Source organism: Gobius niger, assembly GCF_951799975.1.
Source record: "Gobius niger genome assembly, chromosome: 14".
Taxonomy (NCBI): domain Eukaryota; kingdom Metazoa; phylum Chordata; class Actinopteri; order Gobiiformes; family Gobiidae; genus Gobius; species Gobius niger.
In genome coordinates, this window is record NC_136865.1 from 7619742 (window position 1) to 7640305 (window position 20564).

At 40.8% G+C, this 20564-nt stretch overlaps 2 protein-coding genes across 3 annotated transcripts in view; both read right to left on the reverse strand.

The window, feature by feature from the left end:
- The window catches only part of eepd1 (endonuclease/exonuclease/phosphatase family domain containing 1), a 33925-nt gene extending 28116 nt beyond the window's left edge, over positions 1–5809 (reverse strand). Inside the window, exons 1-2 of the mRNA XM_079571259.1 lie at positions 5592–5809; positions 3516–4416 (exon numbers count right to left, since the gene is read on the reverse strand). Of these exons, the coding sequence (XP_079427385.1) occupies positions 3516–4357 (842 nt within the window). The 5' untranslated portion in view covers positions 4358–4416; positions 5592–5809. The remainder of the gene's footprint in view (positions 1–3515; positions 4417–5591) is intronic.
- Positions 5810–16189: 10380 nt separating this feature from the next.
- septin7a (septin 7a) overlaps positions 16190–20564 on the reverse strand; it is a 50770-nt gene continuing 46395 nt past the window's right edge. The window contains exons 10-13 of one of the 2 annotated variants that reach the window (XM_079571307.1): positions 19424–19444; positions 17196–17331; positions 16776–16921; positions 16190–16696 (exon numbers count right to left, since the gene is read on the reverse strand). In XM_079571307.1, the coding sequence (XP_079427433.1) occupies positions 16660–16696; positions 16776–16921; positions 17196–17331; positions 19424–19444 (340 nt within the window). In that variant the 3' untranslated portion in view covers positions 16190–16659. The remainder of the gene's footprint in view (positions 16697–16775; positions 16922–17195; positions 17332–19423; positions 19445–20564) is intronic. The other variant, XM_079571308.1, reaches the window with a different exon arrangement.

The following is a 20564-nucleotide window of genomic DNA, read 5'->3' on the forward strand; positions in this document are numbered from 1 at the left end:
TGGGGTTTTTACAAGGTGTGTCTAAATTATTATTTTTTACTGTCTTTTACTGTTTGTTTTAGTTGTGTCTGTCTGTAAAGCACTTTGTGACCTCTGTCTGTGAAAAGCGCTATATAAATAAAGATTACTTACTAACTTACTTTACTTAGCTACCTGTACCTACCTGTAAACTTGGCCATCCAAGACTAGATGCCTTTCCAAAAGATGTACAGATCAGAACCCAAATGACAGGTGACTGACAGAGTCATTAGCAAAACAAAGAAATGCATGGCCGGGCATATCAAAACAAACATGAAAGCATATGAGGGAAAGATAATATAATGATATTAGGTGAATAATAGGAAGAAATATTAAATGTTTTCACCATTTAAAAAACCTCCGAGTAGTTTGAGTGCAAACCTTGCAGCCCTAATAATGCTGTTATTACACTAAATTGAGGCTAGAAGGTCCTGGGTTCGATCCCCGGGTGGAGCCTTTCTGAGTGGAGTTTGCATATTCTCCTTGTGTCTGCGTATGTTTCCTCTAGTTTCCCCTACCACCAAAAACATGTGCAACAGGCCTGGATGAATGAGAGTTTGTTTGAGAGTGTGAATGTTGGACGTGGCATGTTTACTTCAGTCCCATGTATGTTCATTAACATGATATGTCCCGACCAAATACACAAATACATCCTACATTGCAGTTGGACAGTGACCTGTGAGGAGGAAAGTAAATCCCATGCAAATAGTGCCATCAACAACAGAGCTACTTGCACCTTGCTGAAATTTGACTCCATGAAAGCGTGAGAAATTCAATTGTAGCCACAAAGCCTTTCCTTAAAATCCAGCCACACATTATTCAACCCTGAATGGACATAACTGACATAGTCGCCTTCAACACTGTCCCCCAAGTTCCATATATGTGCCAAGTCCTATTTAAACACCCGCCAACGTGCTTGACTACCAGCAGCACCCACACCGTGTAGGTCACCACAGTATCGTGTCGCATTTTGACACTATGTCTATTCCAGTCAGTGTGGGCAAAACTTGTCCAAGTGACCTTTGAACAAGCTCTTACAACGTGAGCCGAACCATTGACAACCGAAACAGACAACTGGCAACTCTCGCCAAACATCCTTCTCGTGCCAAGACGGGGCACACCCAGCTGGGAACTGTTTATCCTGAATACAATTAGGACAGTCAGGCAGGTAGTCATATGACCTACGTCAATATTAGGTGAAATACTAGTGTAAACCATGCAAAGCAGATATAGGGCCTTTAGAGAAATACATACTGAAGACCTGAGTGGCATTGATTCTATTATCTGTAGCTGTGGAAACACGACAAACTCTTTGCAAAGGTGTGCAAAAGTTACAAAAAAATAATAATAACGGACCTTTAAACGATCTCATCACAAGCACATCAGGAAGTTACTTTTCAAATACGCCTATTGAATTAATCATTATTCATTCACAGACAGAGGGACTGTGTTTGCTTGTCATTATAGATTAGCTGGAGTCACAGGAGGCCATGTAAATGTTATCTATGGAAGTTTAATCCCAGGACTAAAGGGGAACACGGAACAGGAGACTACTGTGCTATCATCTGTCTTAGTGTCCGACGTGTTCATATTGTGTAAGACTAGAGAGAGAGAGAGAGTGTGTCCTGCAAAGCCTGTCCCAGAAACCCACTGCGTCAAGGTTTTCCACCGTTTGTATGTTTCCTAAGAGCTAAACGAGATTGTTTTGGATAGAATACGTCTTCACGACTTAATATTTAATGCGCTTACCCAAAGACAACGTTGCTAGGAAAATGGATGACTATATATCTCACTAATGGGTCGGATTGGTTAACAGTCTGATTGTAAAAAACGTGTTTTTGTCCATAACAGAGTAGCCCACTTGCGTCCTTTAAAGCACACCATGTTACATTTCGGATTATACAGTTGCCAGCAATTGAAAAGATGCTCCGGATGACCAGCTTGATACAGAAAAGGCGATTTTTGCAGTGGTTAATGAAAGAATGGATTTGGATTAGGACCTAACCTGTTTAAATCTCATATTTGGCTGCCTTTTTAGTCGATATCTCCATGGAGACGAGCTGGAGACGTCGCCGCCCTCATGTAAAGTTAGTCAGGTCTGAGGAGGGGTGAGCCACCCACAGCAAACACACCTTTGTTTGGTTACATTTTTCGGTATTTCGTCAAAATATAAAAGATCTGTAAGAAAATTAATGCTTGTATTCTTTATCTATTATTTATTATCTATTTATTGAGTGAAATGTTATGCAGTGTGGCTTTAAGTTACAGTGGTCCTCTAGTGGTCCAAGCAGAAGAGGTGGACTGAATAATGTGGTCATACTAAAACATCTTTATGGATGATTCCCAAGCAAGACTATTTAAGCATGTCACCAACACCTCGCTAAAGACTGTTTTTTATCAAAGGTTATTCACATAAGATAGTTTTCGAATGAATTCCATAATGTAGGACACTGCCCTGCGGGTTAGTACATGAGCAAAATGTGTAAATGCCTTTACAATTTCACTTTCACAGCTGGACTCTTTGTCAATAAAGCAGTGAAACAACAGTGTTCCAGAAAAGCAGCTCACTCTGAAAAAGCCAAGCTTAATGTTATCGGCTCAGTTACTGCAAGGGTTCGTTCATGAATCCAAGGGTCCATAGAATCCCAGCTCCACCTGGAGCAGACTGTTCTGTGTCCATGGGCAAGACACTTCACACACTGCCTGTCAATGAGCTGGTTTCGCAGATTGGCAGCCTCGCTTCCATCAGTTTACCCCAGGGCAGCTGAGGCTACATAAGCAGCTTACCACTAAGCATGGAGTGAATGAATAATGACAGCAGTGTAGTGCTTTGACAAGCTTGTAAACGAATGCTCGTAAAGTGTAATACATGTGATTTAAATATTCTATTAACTAAACATACCCCAGGTCTGCTGTCACTATGGAAACTGACGCAGGAAGCTTAGCCTGGTCCAAACCAGGGTTACAGACAGACTAGTTGGTAAATATTTTGGTGAATTAAAGAATTGTTCTACAAAATATATGGTTAATAAATGATCACATTCATATAGCACCTTTCTACCAGCTTTAAGCACTCAAAGCGCTTTACATCAAAGAACCAGTCGCCCATTCACTCTCTCATTCATATGCCAATGTACGCAGGCACTGGAGGAGAGTGAAGTGTCTTGCCCAAGGACACAATGACAGTGGGCACCAGCGGGAGTCGAACCACCGATCCTCCGATCACAAGACAACCTGCTCTACACTCTGCACCACCGTCGCCCCAATAAAGTAACGCAGTAATATTTCATGTTCAGTGGTCTGCCCACGCACTGTTAGCACTTAGTCAGTCTAATGCGTTTATGGAACAGCACAAGCCTGAGATCCTGTGTTTACACAAACTCAAGAAATCAGGTCCGCGGCCCAACTTTTCTAAGCTATCCTTTCCAGGAACACCACTTTAAATCCCAACCTCGCTATCATTAACCCAACCCCAACGGCGCACATGCAGTACTCACTCGTTCTCCAGCAGGGTCATGCACACCACCTCTCTGACCCCCGGGTTGTTGGCCTTGTCGCTGGAGCAGCCCTGCAGACTCCACGTGGCCAGCCTCACCACCGGCTTCCCCTCCCTCATCCCGGACGGAGGCTCCACGCTGGGCCTGAACGACGGGATCTGAGTGGGTCCTCCCGGCGGCAGGTCCAGGTCGTCACTCTTCAGGCTGAACGAGGTCGGACTGGGCTGGGACTTGGTGGTGAACCCGCCGTTCGTGTTCGTAGACGCCGCGCGGGAGCGTTGGACGTAAACCTGCAGGCGAATTTTATCCAGTAGCGAGCTGTTGATGTGGTTGACCCTCACGAGATCTTCGATTGTTTTGAAGGGCCCGTTCTCCGTTCTGAAAGCGATAATGTTCTTGGCGGTTTTCTCCGTGATGCCCTTGACGCTCATGAGCTGCGCCGGCGTAGCTGTGTTGATATTGAGTCCGTTACACGATTGATAGTCCCAGTCTTTTCGAATCGAAGACGGCGAATGCTGTGAGGAGCTGGTCCGGCTCGAGACGCAAATTTCCAGTTTGATAGCTTCCAGTTTGGTAGCGCCGACCCCGCTAACCAAAGCCAAGTCCTCGACTTTCTTGAAGCCGCCTATACAGTCCCGGTATTCGACGATATTTTGCGCCACGAGGCGGTTGACCCCCGGCAAAGTCATGAGCTCCTCCTCGGTGGCCGTGTTGATGTTGAGACGCTCCTGGTTGACCATGATGTGGCTGAAGTTGCAGGCGGCGCTGTATTTGCGTTTGCTCGAGCTGATGTCCGTGGGGTCCCTGGGGATTGAGCGGTGGCAGCCCAGACTGCCACCCATGGCTTCAGCGTCAGGGAGAGGTCAGCGCCAGTGCAGAGGGTGGAGGTTAGGGAGGAAGGCTGGAAGACATGAAGAGAGATTCAGTTTACTGTAGCAACATTTTATATACATTCTCTAGATCTTTACTTGATAGTACATAGATTGTCACCTTATGTTTTCAAATAGCGCCGTCTCAAACTTTCTTAAGTGCAAGAAATGTGTTCTTTTTCTCTGAATAATAAAACATCGGTAGTGAAGATGGTACGCATCTTTAACTACTGTGTTGAAGTTAGTGACTGCGCCCAAAGTACATTATGTCACTTTTACAGCAGGACGTAATGTTCTTAATTTGTAACAACAACTAGCAAATGCAAGATTAAGCACGTTTAATTAGTGTATTTTATGGCATATAATTAAGATAGCACAGCCCATACTTATGTAACAATGTAATCATGAAATTGGAGAAAGCGAGAGGGAATGAGAAAACTGCTTTGACCCCCCACTGTGCCCAAGAGCAAGAACATCGTTTCTTTCTGCTATTAAGTTGAATATTTATTAGCACTAACTTGGCTCACTTGCAAACCTAAAACCATTATGAGAGTTAAGAGAGAGACGGGAAAAATGCTACTTCAAGAGCAATTTCCTCAAAAGCCATTTCTCTCACATATTGTACACACATTGCACATCACACATCGACATGTGCACTTTGAGAAGCGCCTCTTGCAGACACCAAATGTCCCAGTATTGTAGCCTACTTGAGAGAGGGATTTGTTATTATTATCTCATTTTAAACCCGAAGCTCTGAACCCCAAAACAAGGACAAATTTTAATATAAAGATGTTTTTGTCCAGCAAAACCTATTTATTAAGGAAGACTAAGTAAGATATTATAAATCGAATATGTATCAGAAATATCAACAATAGAAACTTCCATTCATTATTCCTATTTTGCCCATTGTACGCCTCTTTTATTTAATGAAAACAACAAATTACATTAAAAAGTTATTCATGTCAGCAATATAAAGAAAGGTTTCAAATTCTCTGTATAATTATCATAATTATTATAAGTATCATTATTATTCTCCTAAATCCAACAAACTTGATGTAACAATTTGATAGAAAAAGAATAAACGTCTGATAAAATAACAGATAGTGGAACCTACATGATAAAATGTCAACAAAAGCACTAAAATGAAGAAAACTCGGAACATCATCTTCCCAAAACAACGTCACTAAAAAGAACAGAAGATACGCACCAGGCACGATACATGCCGCTGGACCGCTCCAGACCCGCTCCTTCAGCTCGGCGCGTCCCACTGGGGAAAGCTCTGAGGCGGACACGGCAGACGGTTATAGGGCCCCTACCACCCCCGGAGTTTACACTTTGCCCCTCGGACAGAGTCTTGTCTTGTCGGCGGGCACAGGTCGGCCTCCACACACGCGCTCATCTGACAGCGGACAGCCACACGCAACCACTGTGTGTGCACATCGACACGAGCTTAGACCGACGCGAGCCGCGCCGGAAGCAGGTGCAGAGGGGACTACAAAATAAAAGCGGCTGGAAAATAAACCCCAGACTTTTCATTTTGCAGAGGTGGGCAGTGCTCAGTTACATTAAGTCACTTCTTGAAGTAACTGTATTTTGCAAGTAGTTTTTTTTATATACAGCAGCCTACTCTTTGCTTCCACTTGACTAACATTAAAATGAATGAATGAATGAGACTGTTTTGTTTACTTAATTCTTCATAGACTTTTCATGTTATTTTGGTATTGTCTTTGAAAATTATTCCATATTAGGTTTCTATGTCACTACTGAAAAAACTACTGACTTGTATGAGTTTTTGCTCAGTGTCTCAGAATTATAATGTGAATATAAATTACAGTTACTTTAAATACATTTGGTAAATGAGCTGAAAATTAATAATAAAATAAGAATATTGGCACAGATGTTTCGATAATGTATTGGTTCTAATTCTTTCTCACAGTGACCCCAGGTTCATCTTAAAACCCCAATGTTCTCTCTACCTTATAATGTGTGTTTTTCTTTTTAATAAAGTCATTCATGTTATTAGAGTAAATAATAATCAAATGGAAGTATATTGTGACAGCCATTTAAATGGTCACATCTTCATAATAATTCTAGCAGAACTTTTAAAGAATGAGCCTTGGGGCCCATGCACTAAAACCACGTTTTACTCTGAAATTGAAGGTGCTTCTGAGATGTCAACCTTGACGTTTCCTGTAGCCTGACAGACGAAAGGGGGCGTGTGCACATGTGACTCTGCAAGAAATTCTACCACTGACAGGGACCAAACACTGAAATGTGTGCTAAACCAAAGTTTCATATTCAAATACTGACCAAGGCTACACGTTTGACTCTGTGTTAAGTTTAATATCGCATTAACTTTCAAACATATTCGTTTCTCTTGGCAGACCAGTAGCACACTTTCTCACATTGGGGAGACCGGGGCTATTTGTCACACTTTTTTTTTCTGGAGTTCACAGCTCATCAACAGAAAATCCCACAAGAGTCAGATCTGCACTAAAGTAAACTTGACTTGAAGGAGACCTCGCTCTCATTGTTCTGTCATATTGCAATTCATATTGCAATAGTGTTGGGGGCAATGCATTACAAAAGTAACAATTTAACCAAAATATATTACTTTTTTCAGTAACTAAGGAATAAAACATATTACTTGCACGAAATACGGGAATATATTAGTCATTACAATTCAAGTAACTCGAGTTACAGGCGCATTTGAATGTAAGAACGAAACAATGCCAAACTCCACCTAGTAAAATGCAGCATGCCAAATGAAGTTAGACACCGGTGTCTAAGATCTGCAGTTGCATGTAGTTAATGTCCTCAAAACAATAGAATGGAGGAAAGTGAAGGAAAAGGAAATCTTGCATTGGTGGCATTATGACTATTTTCAGTTTTCTATATTTTTTTTTTTTACAAAAGTAACTCAAAAGTAAATCAAAGTACTGTAACTCAGCTACAGTTTTGAAATATGTAATACAAACATTACATTTTTAGAGCTGTAATCACTAACATAGAATATATTACAATTTTTAAGTAACTTGCCTGTTATTAAACGTCAAACACAACAAAATCGACTGTGACAATGTGCTCCACATGCGGGGCAGGTTGTCACAGTGCGTGCGGTTGGTTGTCACTGTTGTTTTTGATGTTAACATTTAGTTTAATAAACCTTTGTAACGTTTTTGCTTTTTGAGATATAAGGATAAAAAATAAGTGTTATAAGAGTTATCAGTGCAGAGTCAGATGTGTTCATGACACTCATTTGAACCAACGTTTTTTTGTGCAAATTGCTCTCTGAGGTGTAAAATGTAAAAATTCACTAAAATGACCCAAACATACGGCCTCTATAAAACCTGTAATGTTTAAATAAAGTGATCAGAAAAACATATTACACACAAAAGAAGAAAATGTCCCACCATTTATGCCCCATGTGACAAATAGCCCCGAGTGTCCGCTTCAACAACAATGTAAGCTAGCTACCAAACGGCTTTAGCATGCTAGCTAGAACAACTCAAATCAAAGCTAACGTTTGTGTCTTTCAGATCAGTGTCTTTTGTTTAAGGCACTAACAAAAGGAAAGCTCTCACGACAAAAATAACCCAGACATTTAAGTTTGGGAAAAGGCATTAAAAAACAATTCAAACGTGTCCTTTCCTCAGGTCTTCAGTCCCAATGAGAAAATGATTATTGGAAGAGAAGAGGAACACCAATACACATATTATATATCAGTCCCAGTGTACAGCGCCCTCTAGTGTGGCTACAAAAAGCGATGTGACAAATAACCCCGCCTGACAAATAACCCCGGTCTCCCCTTCCTCACATGCATAAAAACTAGGGCTGTCAACATTAATCGCGATTAATCAAATTAATCGCAAAAATAATGAATCGCGATTAATTAAATTAATCGCGATTAATTTAATCATCCTATTTCAACAACAACAACAAAAAAATGTCCTTATATTCTATTTCATGAACCTAAAAGTTTGCAGTTTCTGTCCTAAAGGTTCAGCACAAAAGAAAATGTCTCTAAAAAGTGAGTTATCAATCCCGGGATCTTCAGAAATGGCTGAAGATCCCGGTTATCAGGTGTTGGGCTTCTCACATAAATATGAAACTGTGCATTTGGTCAATGAAATGTGCAATCAGTAATCACATGCTTTAAATGTAAGTGTTTTATGTTGGATAAAACATAAAAAATGAATATAATTATTAGAAAATCGCGATTAAAAAAATTAATCTATTGACAGCCTTAATAAAAACACACCAGGGCAACAGAAAGCATAAAGCCGAGTCCCACGCTTCTCTTTCTGAGCGGAGTTTGCATGTTCTCCTCATACCTGGCTGGACGCACAGATTTATAATGATGCGAGTGCCGTCCCGCTGTGTGTTTACAATCCACACCGTTACACCGAGCAGATGACATTTCTGTGACAACACTTGATATGGGTGCGGTGTATAAGCAACAAGGCTCTTGAGTCAATATGAAGCCGACAGCTGTTCACATAGTGTCGACTGGAAATGATAAGCTGTAACATGGGTCTATTTAGAGCCAGAGAAACCCCATGACCCCAGCGCTGGACATTGGCACCTCTCGCTGACCCCGACGCCTTATGTAATGCGCATAAAGCAGGATTAGCGTCTGTCTATTTTTGAAATGATATGGGTGGCTGTGGTGCCCAACAGAATTGAAGAGGATTTGGATTTCCACACTGATATCATTGACACGGGTGACTGAGCTGTTTTCGGTTAATGGAATTTACAATTTGGATGGGAAAATCATACTAATTTGTGTTTTATGTCGTGCTATGAGTCCTACAGATTTCCATCCCTTGGGCCAGACACTTCCCCCACCAAGTTTTTGTTTTGTATCACTTATCTGTGTTGTTAATGGAAAAGCTTTATTAAACTTGACTTGATATCTGTCTGCCTTTGCTGGCTCAAACATAATTTTGCCATTGTTTTTTTTCGAGGTATTTCTGAGGCCTATCCCCGTGTCACCCATTCCCCAAACCGCTCTTCCAAGAAACAGAAGAACTGGCACGACACATGGGAAGCCGTTATCTTCGGGCGAAACTCGGTCGCAACAGAACAGGCGATTGGTGGGACGTGTTGTACCTGTGTGACCTGAGCGCCGCGCTGACCAATCAGAACACAGATGAGCTGGACCACACTATGAGGAGGAGGAGGAAGAGGAGGAGGAGGAGGGCCGCAGTGTTTACTTGAGGTCAGCTGGTCCAAAGGGTCCATAGGGGGGGTGTGGGGGACAATACTGGCGACAGTTACGCACGTAGCGAAAAAAAATCTGATCTTTATCCAAACTGTGAAGCTCTTATTATGTAAACAACATAATCTGAATCGCATTATCATGGATATACAGTAGATGTCGTCCAATCCCTTTCTGATCTTTCACATCTGTGCAGAGACAATAGGGTGAAAGCAAACAAACTGTAGCCCCATCAAGTGACATATTATTCTTGCCCTTTGTTTCCAAATATGGGAATGTTAATGGTTTGGAAGACACGCGAAGACCTGGAAGTAGCCACATCGAGAGCAAGTAATATGTAGGTGTGTGGACAAAATGTTCAAACTCAATAAAAAGGCAAATAAATAGCTTAAGTTGAAAGACGCAGCAACCCCCTTACAACAGGGGTAGGCAACGTTAGGCCCAGGGGCAAAATCCGGCCCTCCAGCACAGAACCTCTGGCCCGGGCCCCCAATATGATTTTGAGAAATATTATTGTGCAAATAAGGGATCAAATAATATATGTTAAAGTACACTAAAAATGTGAGAAATAGTGTCTTTTTATAGTGTATTTAGTTTTAAATGTCCCTGCAGAACATCCCACTTGGTCATATATGTAAAACAGTGATTCTCAACTGGTGGGTCGGGACTCAAAAGTGGGTCGCGAGTCTATAGGGAACTTTTTCCCCCCAATATTTTCCATCTGAAACTACACAGAAACACACTGGAGTCTGTTAAGACTAATATTATTGGGTTGTTTTGATCAAAATTTCAGTCTGAAAAGCAAATCTATGGCTTGTCCAATAAAAAGATGTGCGGTCAATACTATGTTTTATAAGATATATGACAAACGACACTTTTATTTGGGTCGCAGCTGGTCATTAAGGTAATGGCCGGTCTCGGAGCCGGAACACTTTAGAACCACACATTAAAACATTGGCATTTGTAGAAAATGGCTCTTAGGATACGATGGTGAGGCCCTCGGTGTTTTGGCTATGATGAGAATTGGCCCTCCGTGACGCAAAGTTGCCTACCCCTGCCCTACAATAATAAAAGGTGTGTGTATATGTTCAGTATGAAGAAAGTTACAGCGGTTTCTAATTCAAAATCAGCATCTATCTTTTGTGCCGCCCATTCCATTGAAACGAATGGAGATCAGTGTGACCTAAAAAGAGAAATGACCAGATTCTTTCATCAAAATTTCAGTAAAGATTGATTTAACATATTTCCATTGGTTGTCCATGTTCAAACATAATTTTTTAAACATTGGAGTTTGGTTTGATTAGGCTATTTTCAGTTGAATTAGTGGACAGAGTAAACAAAACTAACGGTAGTGGAAGGAAAGTGGGGAAAAACAAACAACAGAAGTGGAGCTGAGTAACTGAATGGTGCTGGCACTAAAGTTTATCTCTTCCACGGCAGGAGAAACAAAACATTTGGGGGAGTTTGAAAGTTCACAAAACAACAACAAGACACTTTTCATGTCTCCACAGTGTACACAGTATTTGAAAGGTGTTTATTCAATTCTTGCATATTGAAGTTAAAAACATATTTTGAAATCGCTACTGCGGTAGTAAATGAAGACCGATTTTCTCAATTTCTACACGAGAATGAAGACAATGATCCTGACTACGTGACGAGCGACTCACTGTGGGAATGGCCATTTAATTGTCCCGCTAACACAGATATCGGGGACAAAAATGGCAACTCCATTTTAGAAATCTCCACATACCTATAATATGACACCTATTAACACCCAATAGATTGAATGTTTGCGACATCACATTGGGGAGCTGGAGACGCCATGCTGGATACAATGCGATGGTTTGAATGGGACTCAACTACGTCACGCTTGTTACATGATGTATCTTAGTTCCTCTGACCTGAAGTCGTGAGTGCCAGTACTTCATGTCTGTATGAATGGACAGTGAGTTCCTGGTCGATAGTCACTTACTGTTTGTTCTAAACTTGATGTAGGAAGTAACATGTTCAGAGGAAGGACGAACAGTTTGTCTTTAAGCTAAAGGCTAACATGCTATAAACAAATAAATAATAGATCCCTATAAACCAAAAAAAATAAGTATAGACAAGAGGATTGTTTTTATGCAGATTATATTTGTGGTACGATTTCAAATTTTATGATGCATGAAAATAATGTTAGCCTTTACCTTCAAGATCTTAATAAACACACATGTACAGCAACTCGTCAGTGATCATCTACCAGGAACTCACTGTCCAGTGTGTCCATCACGAAGTCTTTAGGAAATATTAGGGCCTAAGCTAATCTTAATGGAAATTAATACAGACAGGAAGTACTTGTGCCCACAACTTCAGCTCAGAGGAACTAGTATAGCCACATCGTGCCACAAGTATCACATGACTTGGAATTGCAATGGCAACCTTCAGTCAGCACATGTCTCCACATTGAAACAGTATGGGGTGGTTGCGTCCCAATGGCTCCATGTTGTGAGACAAGAATACAAGCAGGACTCGAACCCTGAACTTTTGGGTCTCAAGTATATCCGCACTTTCTATATCCGCCAGATTTCCCGATAGCATAAGTAAGCACGTACAATCAGATTATGGAAAGTCCATGTATCCGTGGCCAGTAGGGCTACATCAACACGGCTGCCATTCTGCCACAAAACCCAACAAACTAACCCAATGGTTGGTTAAACTGGTTACGTTCAGCCTGCGTGTTATTGGCCCAATGCTCAAAGTAGGAGGGACTAGATGCAGGTAATGGCATATGATGTGACAAGACAAACAACAGAACTACAAAACAATATCGAAGCAAAACAGTTGAGACACAGCTGAGTGAGTGGTGCCGAGTGGAAGCCTTCAACAAGGCTTTGGACATTTCTGCGACACAGATCAATGTAAGTAGTTATGTTGATAGGATTTGTCAGCCTGGCATTATCAGAAATGAAAGTTATTGTTATAAAAATGTTTTCTGCCAAGGGAGAAACATGCAGCTGTAGGAGCTCGGAAACGCCTCAGTCTAAATGGGTCTTCTGAAGGTAAGACTGATTATCACATGAACCAATATCATGGCTCAATACAAGGTTAAGGTTAAAGTATACTTTATTAATCTTTGTAGGGACTGAAGAGCACAGTTCCTTCAAAAAATGGACTCAAGTTAAAGTAAAAAGTAGTGACCCAAAAAATAATTGTAGCTAAAGTTAATGCGACCTTTACTCTCAGCAGAAAGAGTAACCATGGTTTACTCACGTAAGAGTATTGACTCAAGACATATGATGTGATAAAACTACTCCAAGAAGTGCAGTTACTTAGCTTTGACATTGGTTTCGGTGTTATATTGATCAAAGCTGGAGTGTGTTTGGTGTTATATTGATCAAAGCTGGAGTGTGTTTGGTGTTATATTGATCAAAGCTGGAGTGTTTGGTGTTATATTGATCAAAGCTGGTGTGTTCAGTGTTATATTGATCAAAGCTCGTGTGTGTTTGGTGTTATATTGATCAAAGCTGGAGTGTGTTTGGTGTTATATTGATCAAAGCTGGAGTGTTTGATGTTATATTGATCAAAGCTGGTGTGTGTTTGGTGTTATATTGATCAAAGCTCGTGTGTGTTTGGTGTTATATTGATCAAAGCTGGTGTGTTTGGTATTATATTGATCAAAGCTGGTGTGTTCAGTGTTATATTGATCAAAGCTGGTGTGTGTTTGGTGTTATATTGATCAAAGCTGGTGTGTTCAGTGTTATATTGATCAAAGCTGGAGTGTGTTTGGTGTTATATTGATCAAAGCTGGTGTGTTTGGTGTTATATTGATCAAAGCTGGTGTGTGTTTGGTGTTATATTGATCAAAGCTGGTGTGTTCGGTGTTATATTGATCAAAGCTTGTGTGTTCGGTGTTATATTGATCAAAGCTGGTGTGTGTTTGGTGTTATATTGATCAAAGCTGGTGTGTTTGGTGTTATATTGATCAAAGCTGGTGTGTTTGGTGTTATATTGATCAAAGCTGGTGTGTTCAGTGTTATATTGATCAAAGCTGGTGTGTTTGGTGTTATATTGAACAAAGCTGGTGTGTGTTTGGTGTTATATTGATCAAAGCTGGTGTGTGTTTGGTGTTATATTGATCAAAGCTGGTGTGTTTGGTGTTATATTGATCAAAGCTGGTGTGTTCGGTGTTATATTGATCAAAGCTGGTGTGTGGTGTTATATTGATCAAAGCTGGTGTGTTTGTGTTATATTGATCAAAGCTGGTGTGTTCAGTGTTATATTGATCAAAGCTGGTGTGTTTGGTGTTATATTGATCAAAGCTGGTGTGTTCAGTGTTATATTGATCAAAGCTGGTGTGTTTGGTGTTATATTGATCAAAGCAGGTGTGTTTGGTGTTATATTGATCAAAGCAGGTGTGTTTGGTGTTATATTGATCAAAGCTGGAGTGTGTTTGGTGTTATATTGATCAAAGCTGGTGTGTTTGGTGTTATATTGATCAAAGCTGGTGTGTGTTTGGTGTTATATTGATCAAAGCTGGTGTGTTCGGTGTTATATTGATCAAAGCTCGTGTGTTCGGTGTTATATTGATCAAAGCTGGTGTGTGTTTGGTGTTATATTGATCAAAGCTGGTGTGTTTGGTGTTATATTGATCAAAGCTGGTGTGTTCAGTGTTATATTGATCAAAGCTGGTGTGTGTTTGGTGTTATATTGATCAAAGCTGGTGTGTGTTTGGTGTTATATTGATTAAAGGTGGTGTGTTCAGTGTTATATTGATCAAAGCTGGTGTGTGTTTGGTGTTATATTGATCAAAGCTGGTGTGTTCGGTGTTATATTGATCAAAGCTGGTGTGTGTTCAGTCAGTGTTATGCCGTAGTGTTGATTATTGAGCAAGTGAAATTGGTTAAGAATGTGATCTTGCACACAGTGGTTTTGTTGTGTTTGTCGGGTGTAGACAAATTACACTTGAACTTTTCGTTAGCAGAGTTGGTTTAGCGTTTATAGGAGTGTCAGCATTAAAGTCCTGCAAAGTGGTACCTCCAGTTATTTAACTTTAGGTATATTCCAATGGAAGTTTATTATGTATGTACTTCAGTATTATAAGTTGTTCTGTTAATTAAATACAGTATGATCTGCTACAGCCGTCTGCGCATTCTGCAAATAGTTCCCGCCGTACTTTCAAATATATCTATATCTCTTTTTTTCATGCAAGTTGGCCTTTCTTTCTTTTTAGTAACTGTTAATGACAAAACCTGAATTTTAGGCATTTTTCATCAAATCTTTGCCTGAAACATATAGTCAGTGCATCCAGGAGTGCTCAGAGCTCAGAAGCACCATAAAGGAAAGGTCTAGACAGTATCTAATCTCCCCTTATCTGAAATGAACTTATGGCTGTAGGTTAAACGGGGAAATGGGGAAAAGGCTAAGACTTTGACCTAGATGTGTTTTGCCTGTATCAACAAAAAGCCAGGCCAACCAGTCCAAAAAAAAAAAAAAAACGTGATAAGATGCAACTGTATCAGCAAATAGAACTACATAGGCTTTGCAGATGGTATTACACTGCCATCTGCTGGAGAAAAGGATCATAATTTAGTGGGGAAAAAAACCTGTACCACATAAAATCAGTCAAAAAATAAAGGGCCACGGGGAAACAAAGCAAACAACATCCAAAAAGGAATGAATTATCAGATCACAACTTTATTATGTGACTTTATACAGTAAAAATATTATAAAATACAGATACGGTACAAACAGTGCTAAATGTAAATTCAGTTTTGTCCGCCCAAGTTATTTTTCAAAATCCTGCCCATTGAAAAGATCAGAGATGGCAGATACAGTAACAAAGCAGAAAAGTATGGGGAGCCAATTTATACAAACTCCACCAATTTCTTTACATTTTTTACACCCAGCGTGAGTGAAGTCAGGAGAGCGCTCGAGATTTTCAAGGCAGGGGAACAAAAAAATACTTCAAATATGAACTAAAACTAGCAATGGGCCCATACAAAATTGAAATAAAAGTTTAGAAATTGGAACACATGCTTTAAACGCTGCAGTAAAATGACTTATGTTACAGGGAAGAACTGAAGGGAGGAGTAACATGTGGAAGCTACAATATAAAGGACCCAAATATATAAAAACAGTGCCTGAGGAGAGGTTTATTTTTTTGGCATTAAAACGATGCGGCGCGTCGACGCAGCATCCGACATTCCCGAAGTCTGGACTCTGAACATAATGATCAATTGTTTGTGTAGGTTCTCGGTCGTACAGGATTATTCCACTGTAGACATTGTTTCAGAATTGAGGATGTTTCTTTATCCAAGAGGCTTCGTCGGCTCATTTTAATTAGACAATCGTTCACTTTGTGATGCAAGAAAAGAAAAACTGCAAAGATGCTGCCTCGGACCTTGTGATTCAGAAAAGTCTATTAGCAGTTTCCCAAAAGCGGTTTCAATGACACATATTCCCCTCATAACAATATTGTTGTTTTCCTTTTTAACTGTTACTTAATTTAACCATCAAGTTTAAGCCCCAAGACCCCAACACCCTTATCTGCTTCCCCACAAGTGTATAAATGATTAATTATGGTTGGAAAAGTTGTATTTGAATTGTAGCCACTTTTCTGATCACACAACTCCAGGACAGCTTCAATAGTGTGGCCAAGTTGCAGTAAAATGACCAAAAAAAGACATTTTATATGCACTATAAGCAACTACGAAAAGTATAGGATAAGTTGTATTGGAGTTTGTGAAGGTTCTAGCTGAAGGTACTGCAACTTTTTCGCACATAAAAAGCACATAAATATCCAAAAATCCCACACTTTTTCTTTTTTAACTGAGACGATTGAACCAACTGACCCTGTAGCTTTGCATGAACTGTAAACAAGCAGTATTAACCTTACTTTTACGCAATTATAAGGAAATAACCCCGACAAAAGATTAGGTTCAGAGTCCAGACAACACTGACCCCTGGTGGTGAGGATTGTATAGTACAATTGTCAATGTGCATAATCCGGATGGAGGCAGGCAGGTAGGCAAATAATAATAATATCCTTTAAGATTGGGAACGTCCATAGGAGTTATTAAAATATCTTCTTCTTTTTGTTCTTTTCCAAGGTCCTGAAACGAGAGACGAACAGGAAAAAAAAAAGTTAGGTATACCTATTGCACATATGAAGCTACCAAATTTGATATTCACCTGGAGAGGTCTAGTTTCTGCTGCTCCACGATCCTCTGCTGCGCCTCCCAGTTGGCCTTCTCGTCCTCGTACTGGCGTCGTTTCTCTTCCAGCTCCCTGTGCTGGGCCTCCAGGTTCTTTTTCATCTGTTCGTGGCGTCTCTGGAGCTGGAGAGGCGCACAAGGTCATGAGAAGTTTATAAAGCTGAATTCTCGTTGTCTTTTTATGTCGCTCGAGTCATCCTAAATGTTCATCCTTCACCTTCTCAATCGGCGCCTTCACTGGACTACATTTTGATAATTTTAGGCCTCAAATCGCCTGCACTGGAAATGAATCCTTGCTAATATCTGGCAGCTATCGTTTATGAGCTTTCAGTGAACTGCTTTTACAATCCTTGGTGCCAGGAGAGGCGTTTTCTATGCACAATAGGAGCAGTTTTACCTCGCCCTCGGAGTCCCTGAGCTTCAGCAGCTTCTCTTTGACCTTCATCTCGAACACTTGCTCCATCTCCTGCTCCATCTTCTTCATCTTGGTCACGTGGTCCCGTCGCTCCTCCTCCATCTGGGCCAGAGGACTCCTACAGACGCAAAGGCACCGGTCAGTGTTATTGGTACGGGCAGCTGGGTATGTAAGGTCTGTCACGATAACAAAATGTCGTTACAGTCATTATCGTGACAGAGTGTGGATTGATAAAAACAAGGAGCAGTGAAATAACTTTTGAGAAAGTGGCAGAAAGGGGAAAGAAAAAAATAAACTCGGACTGACAATGTCGTTTCTCAGATCAATCATTACAATTGTGGTTTATTCTCACTGTTGGTAAATGTTTCCTCTGCCTCTGACCCACCTCAGGGTTGCCAGGTCCACTGTAATCCAGCGGAATGGGACGGCTTTATAATGTGAGTTGGCTCTACTGTTTCGCGTTTAAAACAAGTCAAAATGGATCATATTCCTTAATAATAAAAAAAATACTATTTCGAATGACAAAACATGATTGCCATGGAGAGATAGAAATGGGGCGGGTCCTCATCATCAGGGGCGCTGTGGCTCTGTAATGTACTATTACTTTTTTTTTTTTTAAGTTTTAATGTGCTTTTTCGTTTTACTTAACTGATATTTGAACAGTACTCTTACTTCTCTTCCCACAGTGAGTAAATCTCTAATTAATGTACTTGAATTAAAATTGTTTGTTCTTTTCTTGTTGTGTCTTTGCTGTATCGACATATTTTTTTACCTCTTAACCCCCCGCCTTAAAGGGGCTAGATGCAAGTTGGCCATTTTAAACTCACTACTGCCACCTCAGGTCATACATGTAACTGCAGGTCATATATTAAAGAGGGGTATTATGCTTTTTTCAGTCACATAGCACCAGTCTATAGCACACTACAATGATGACCAAACCTTCTGTTGGTCTGTAAATGCAGTAAATTAAAATAACTGCCTTGTATAAAATTGTTCTCTCAAAATGGCTGTAGTGAATGTCTTGAAATAGGCCTCTGTCTCTTTAAGAACCTCTGACTCTTTCAGACACGCCCCCCTCCACACGCTGTCTGTGGCATCAGTGGAGAGGGGGTTCTGCTGAGGAGCAGTGGTTGGTTACTCGGCTGGTGACGAAAGCTCAGAGGCATCTCCAGGAGGTGGGGGCGTTCCTAGGAGGACTCAGGCAACCCTATCCCTAAAATGGCCGCCATCAGAGTTTTTACAGATTACTCAAAAATACGCGAATGTGCCAAGGCAACACTTCAGGCATGTTTTTAATGAGGGAGTGACATAATAACACGATGAAAAGCTTGAAAAAGTCGATTTGGCATAATACCCCCCCTTTAAGCTCGTGCATGACGGCACTTCTGACCCGAAGTGACACCTTTTTGAGTGACAGTGCAGGATTTTAGAGGCAGGTCTGAGCTCATTCTACACATTAGGACATGGCTGGAACATGTATGGGGAGGAAAATACATCATTTTAACATTTTTAAACTCCGCATCGTCCCTTTAACCGAGCGCATTTTCTCCAGTTCGGCTTTACCCAAATCTAAAAGCTTCCGGACTGGAGAGCAACAGTGTAACCTCATTGAAAAGCGCAACTTCTTTTGTTGTGTTGGCGTCGCGTTTTGGACACATTTTAGAAGCGTTTTTGTTGCTTTTTCATCGTTTCTTTTGCCAAACTTTTGTCACATTTTGGTTGACAAAAACACGACAAACACGAGACAATGACTAATTTTATTTTTATCTCTCTTGTGGCTTTGTTTATATTTCCTCACTATTTTGTCATCCTTGTCATCCGCCTTTTAGATGTGGGTAAAGCCAAACTGGAGAAAATGTGTAACCCTAATCCTTCAATCCTTTCAGAAACCTTTGTGCGGGTTTGGGCCACAGATACCTGGCAACCCTGGGGTAAACCCTGGGACTAACTTACCGCTATGAATCCAGCGTGTTAACCGTGATACGTACTTGTTATTAGTTTGTTAAAGTATAACAGGGGATGTGGGGATTTTGAAAGCTGGGACATTCACTTTACGGGAATCACGGAGCCAATCGATCATGCATTAAATTTCCTTTCAGAAACACCAGAAAGATGGACAAGACATAGATATGTAGGCTGTAACATGTGGCAAGGAGAAGCTTTAGAAATGCACAGAGAACAGACTAGTGTGAGTAAAAGTTCAAACTTACATGCCATCACCTGTTTCAAATCTAAAAACAAACAAAGACAAGACACTTAGCATGCGTTTAATCCATGCAGCAGCCAGTTAGACGGTGCGGCGGCGGGGATTAGCAGCAGCCAGACGGTGGCGCTGTTAAGTGTGGTGGGATTAGGCGGCCAGTGGGTTAGTGCCGACGAGTGTTGGGGTTTAAAAATGGCCGGGACAGATCGCTTACTCTAATCTACAGGTCAGTGGTCCAGACAGTGACCTCTCACCTCTTACATGTAAACAAAGTCAGCTGCTGTAAATACAGGTACGCTGCTTTGCCCTTCGCTGCACTTAAAGCCACACTGCGGAACGCTGCAGGTTATATGTGGCTCGTGGATCTCAAAACAAACATGCCCCACGTGGGTTATCCAAGGAAAGCTTTAGGGAGAGGTTTTACTATACTTAAACCTCACATTTGGTTATCTGTAATAGATACAGACGGCATCTCTGGAATCGCCCATATATGGTCATTTTTGAAAACAGTTAAGGGGGAAAACAATTTTGAAAAAATGAAAATTTTCTCTAATTATTCAAAAACTACTGTAACAAATGCTGAAATATGAACATAGTTTTCTACTAAATAATGATACAAAGACATGGGGAGGAGCAAAGTCGTTCAACAGCCCATAAATACATAAATAACACAGAATGCTAACTTGATGCTACATGTTAGCATCGGGCTAATGCTAACGGTTAGCTAGTGCTTGCTACAACTGCCGTTTTTTCACTTCTACAGAACAATCTGCTGAGAGAAAATATCTATGTGGGCCCGATATTTTTTGACTTTATTTAAGTGATAAATAAATTCATATTCCACCAGAAAATGGCTAAAAAGAGGGAAAATTGTGTTTCTCTGAAGATTCTATTTCCCCCCTCGGCGAAGCCACGCCCCCTTTTATGACGAGATGCCGTCTGTATCTATCACAGCAAGGCATCAATATCTCCATGGAGACGAGCAGCTGTGGTCCGGCTCCTGGTAAAGTTACAAGTCAAGTCTGAGGGAAGCCAAGTCTCCCTCAATTAAAGACTTTTTTTTAACCAAATACAAATAGCCGTAATAATATTGATGCTTGTATTTGACCCTCTTAGTGGCTGAAATGTGACGCAGTATCTGTACAATA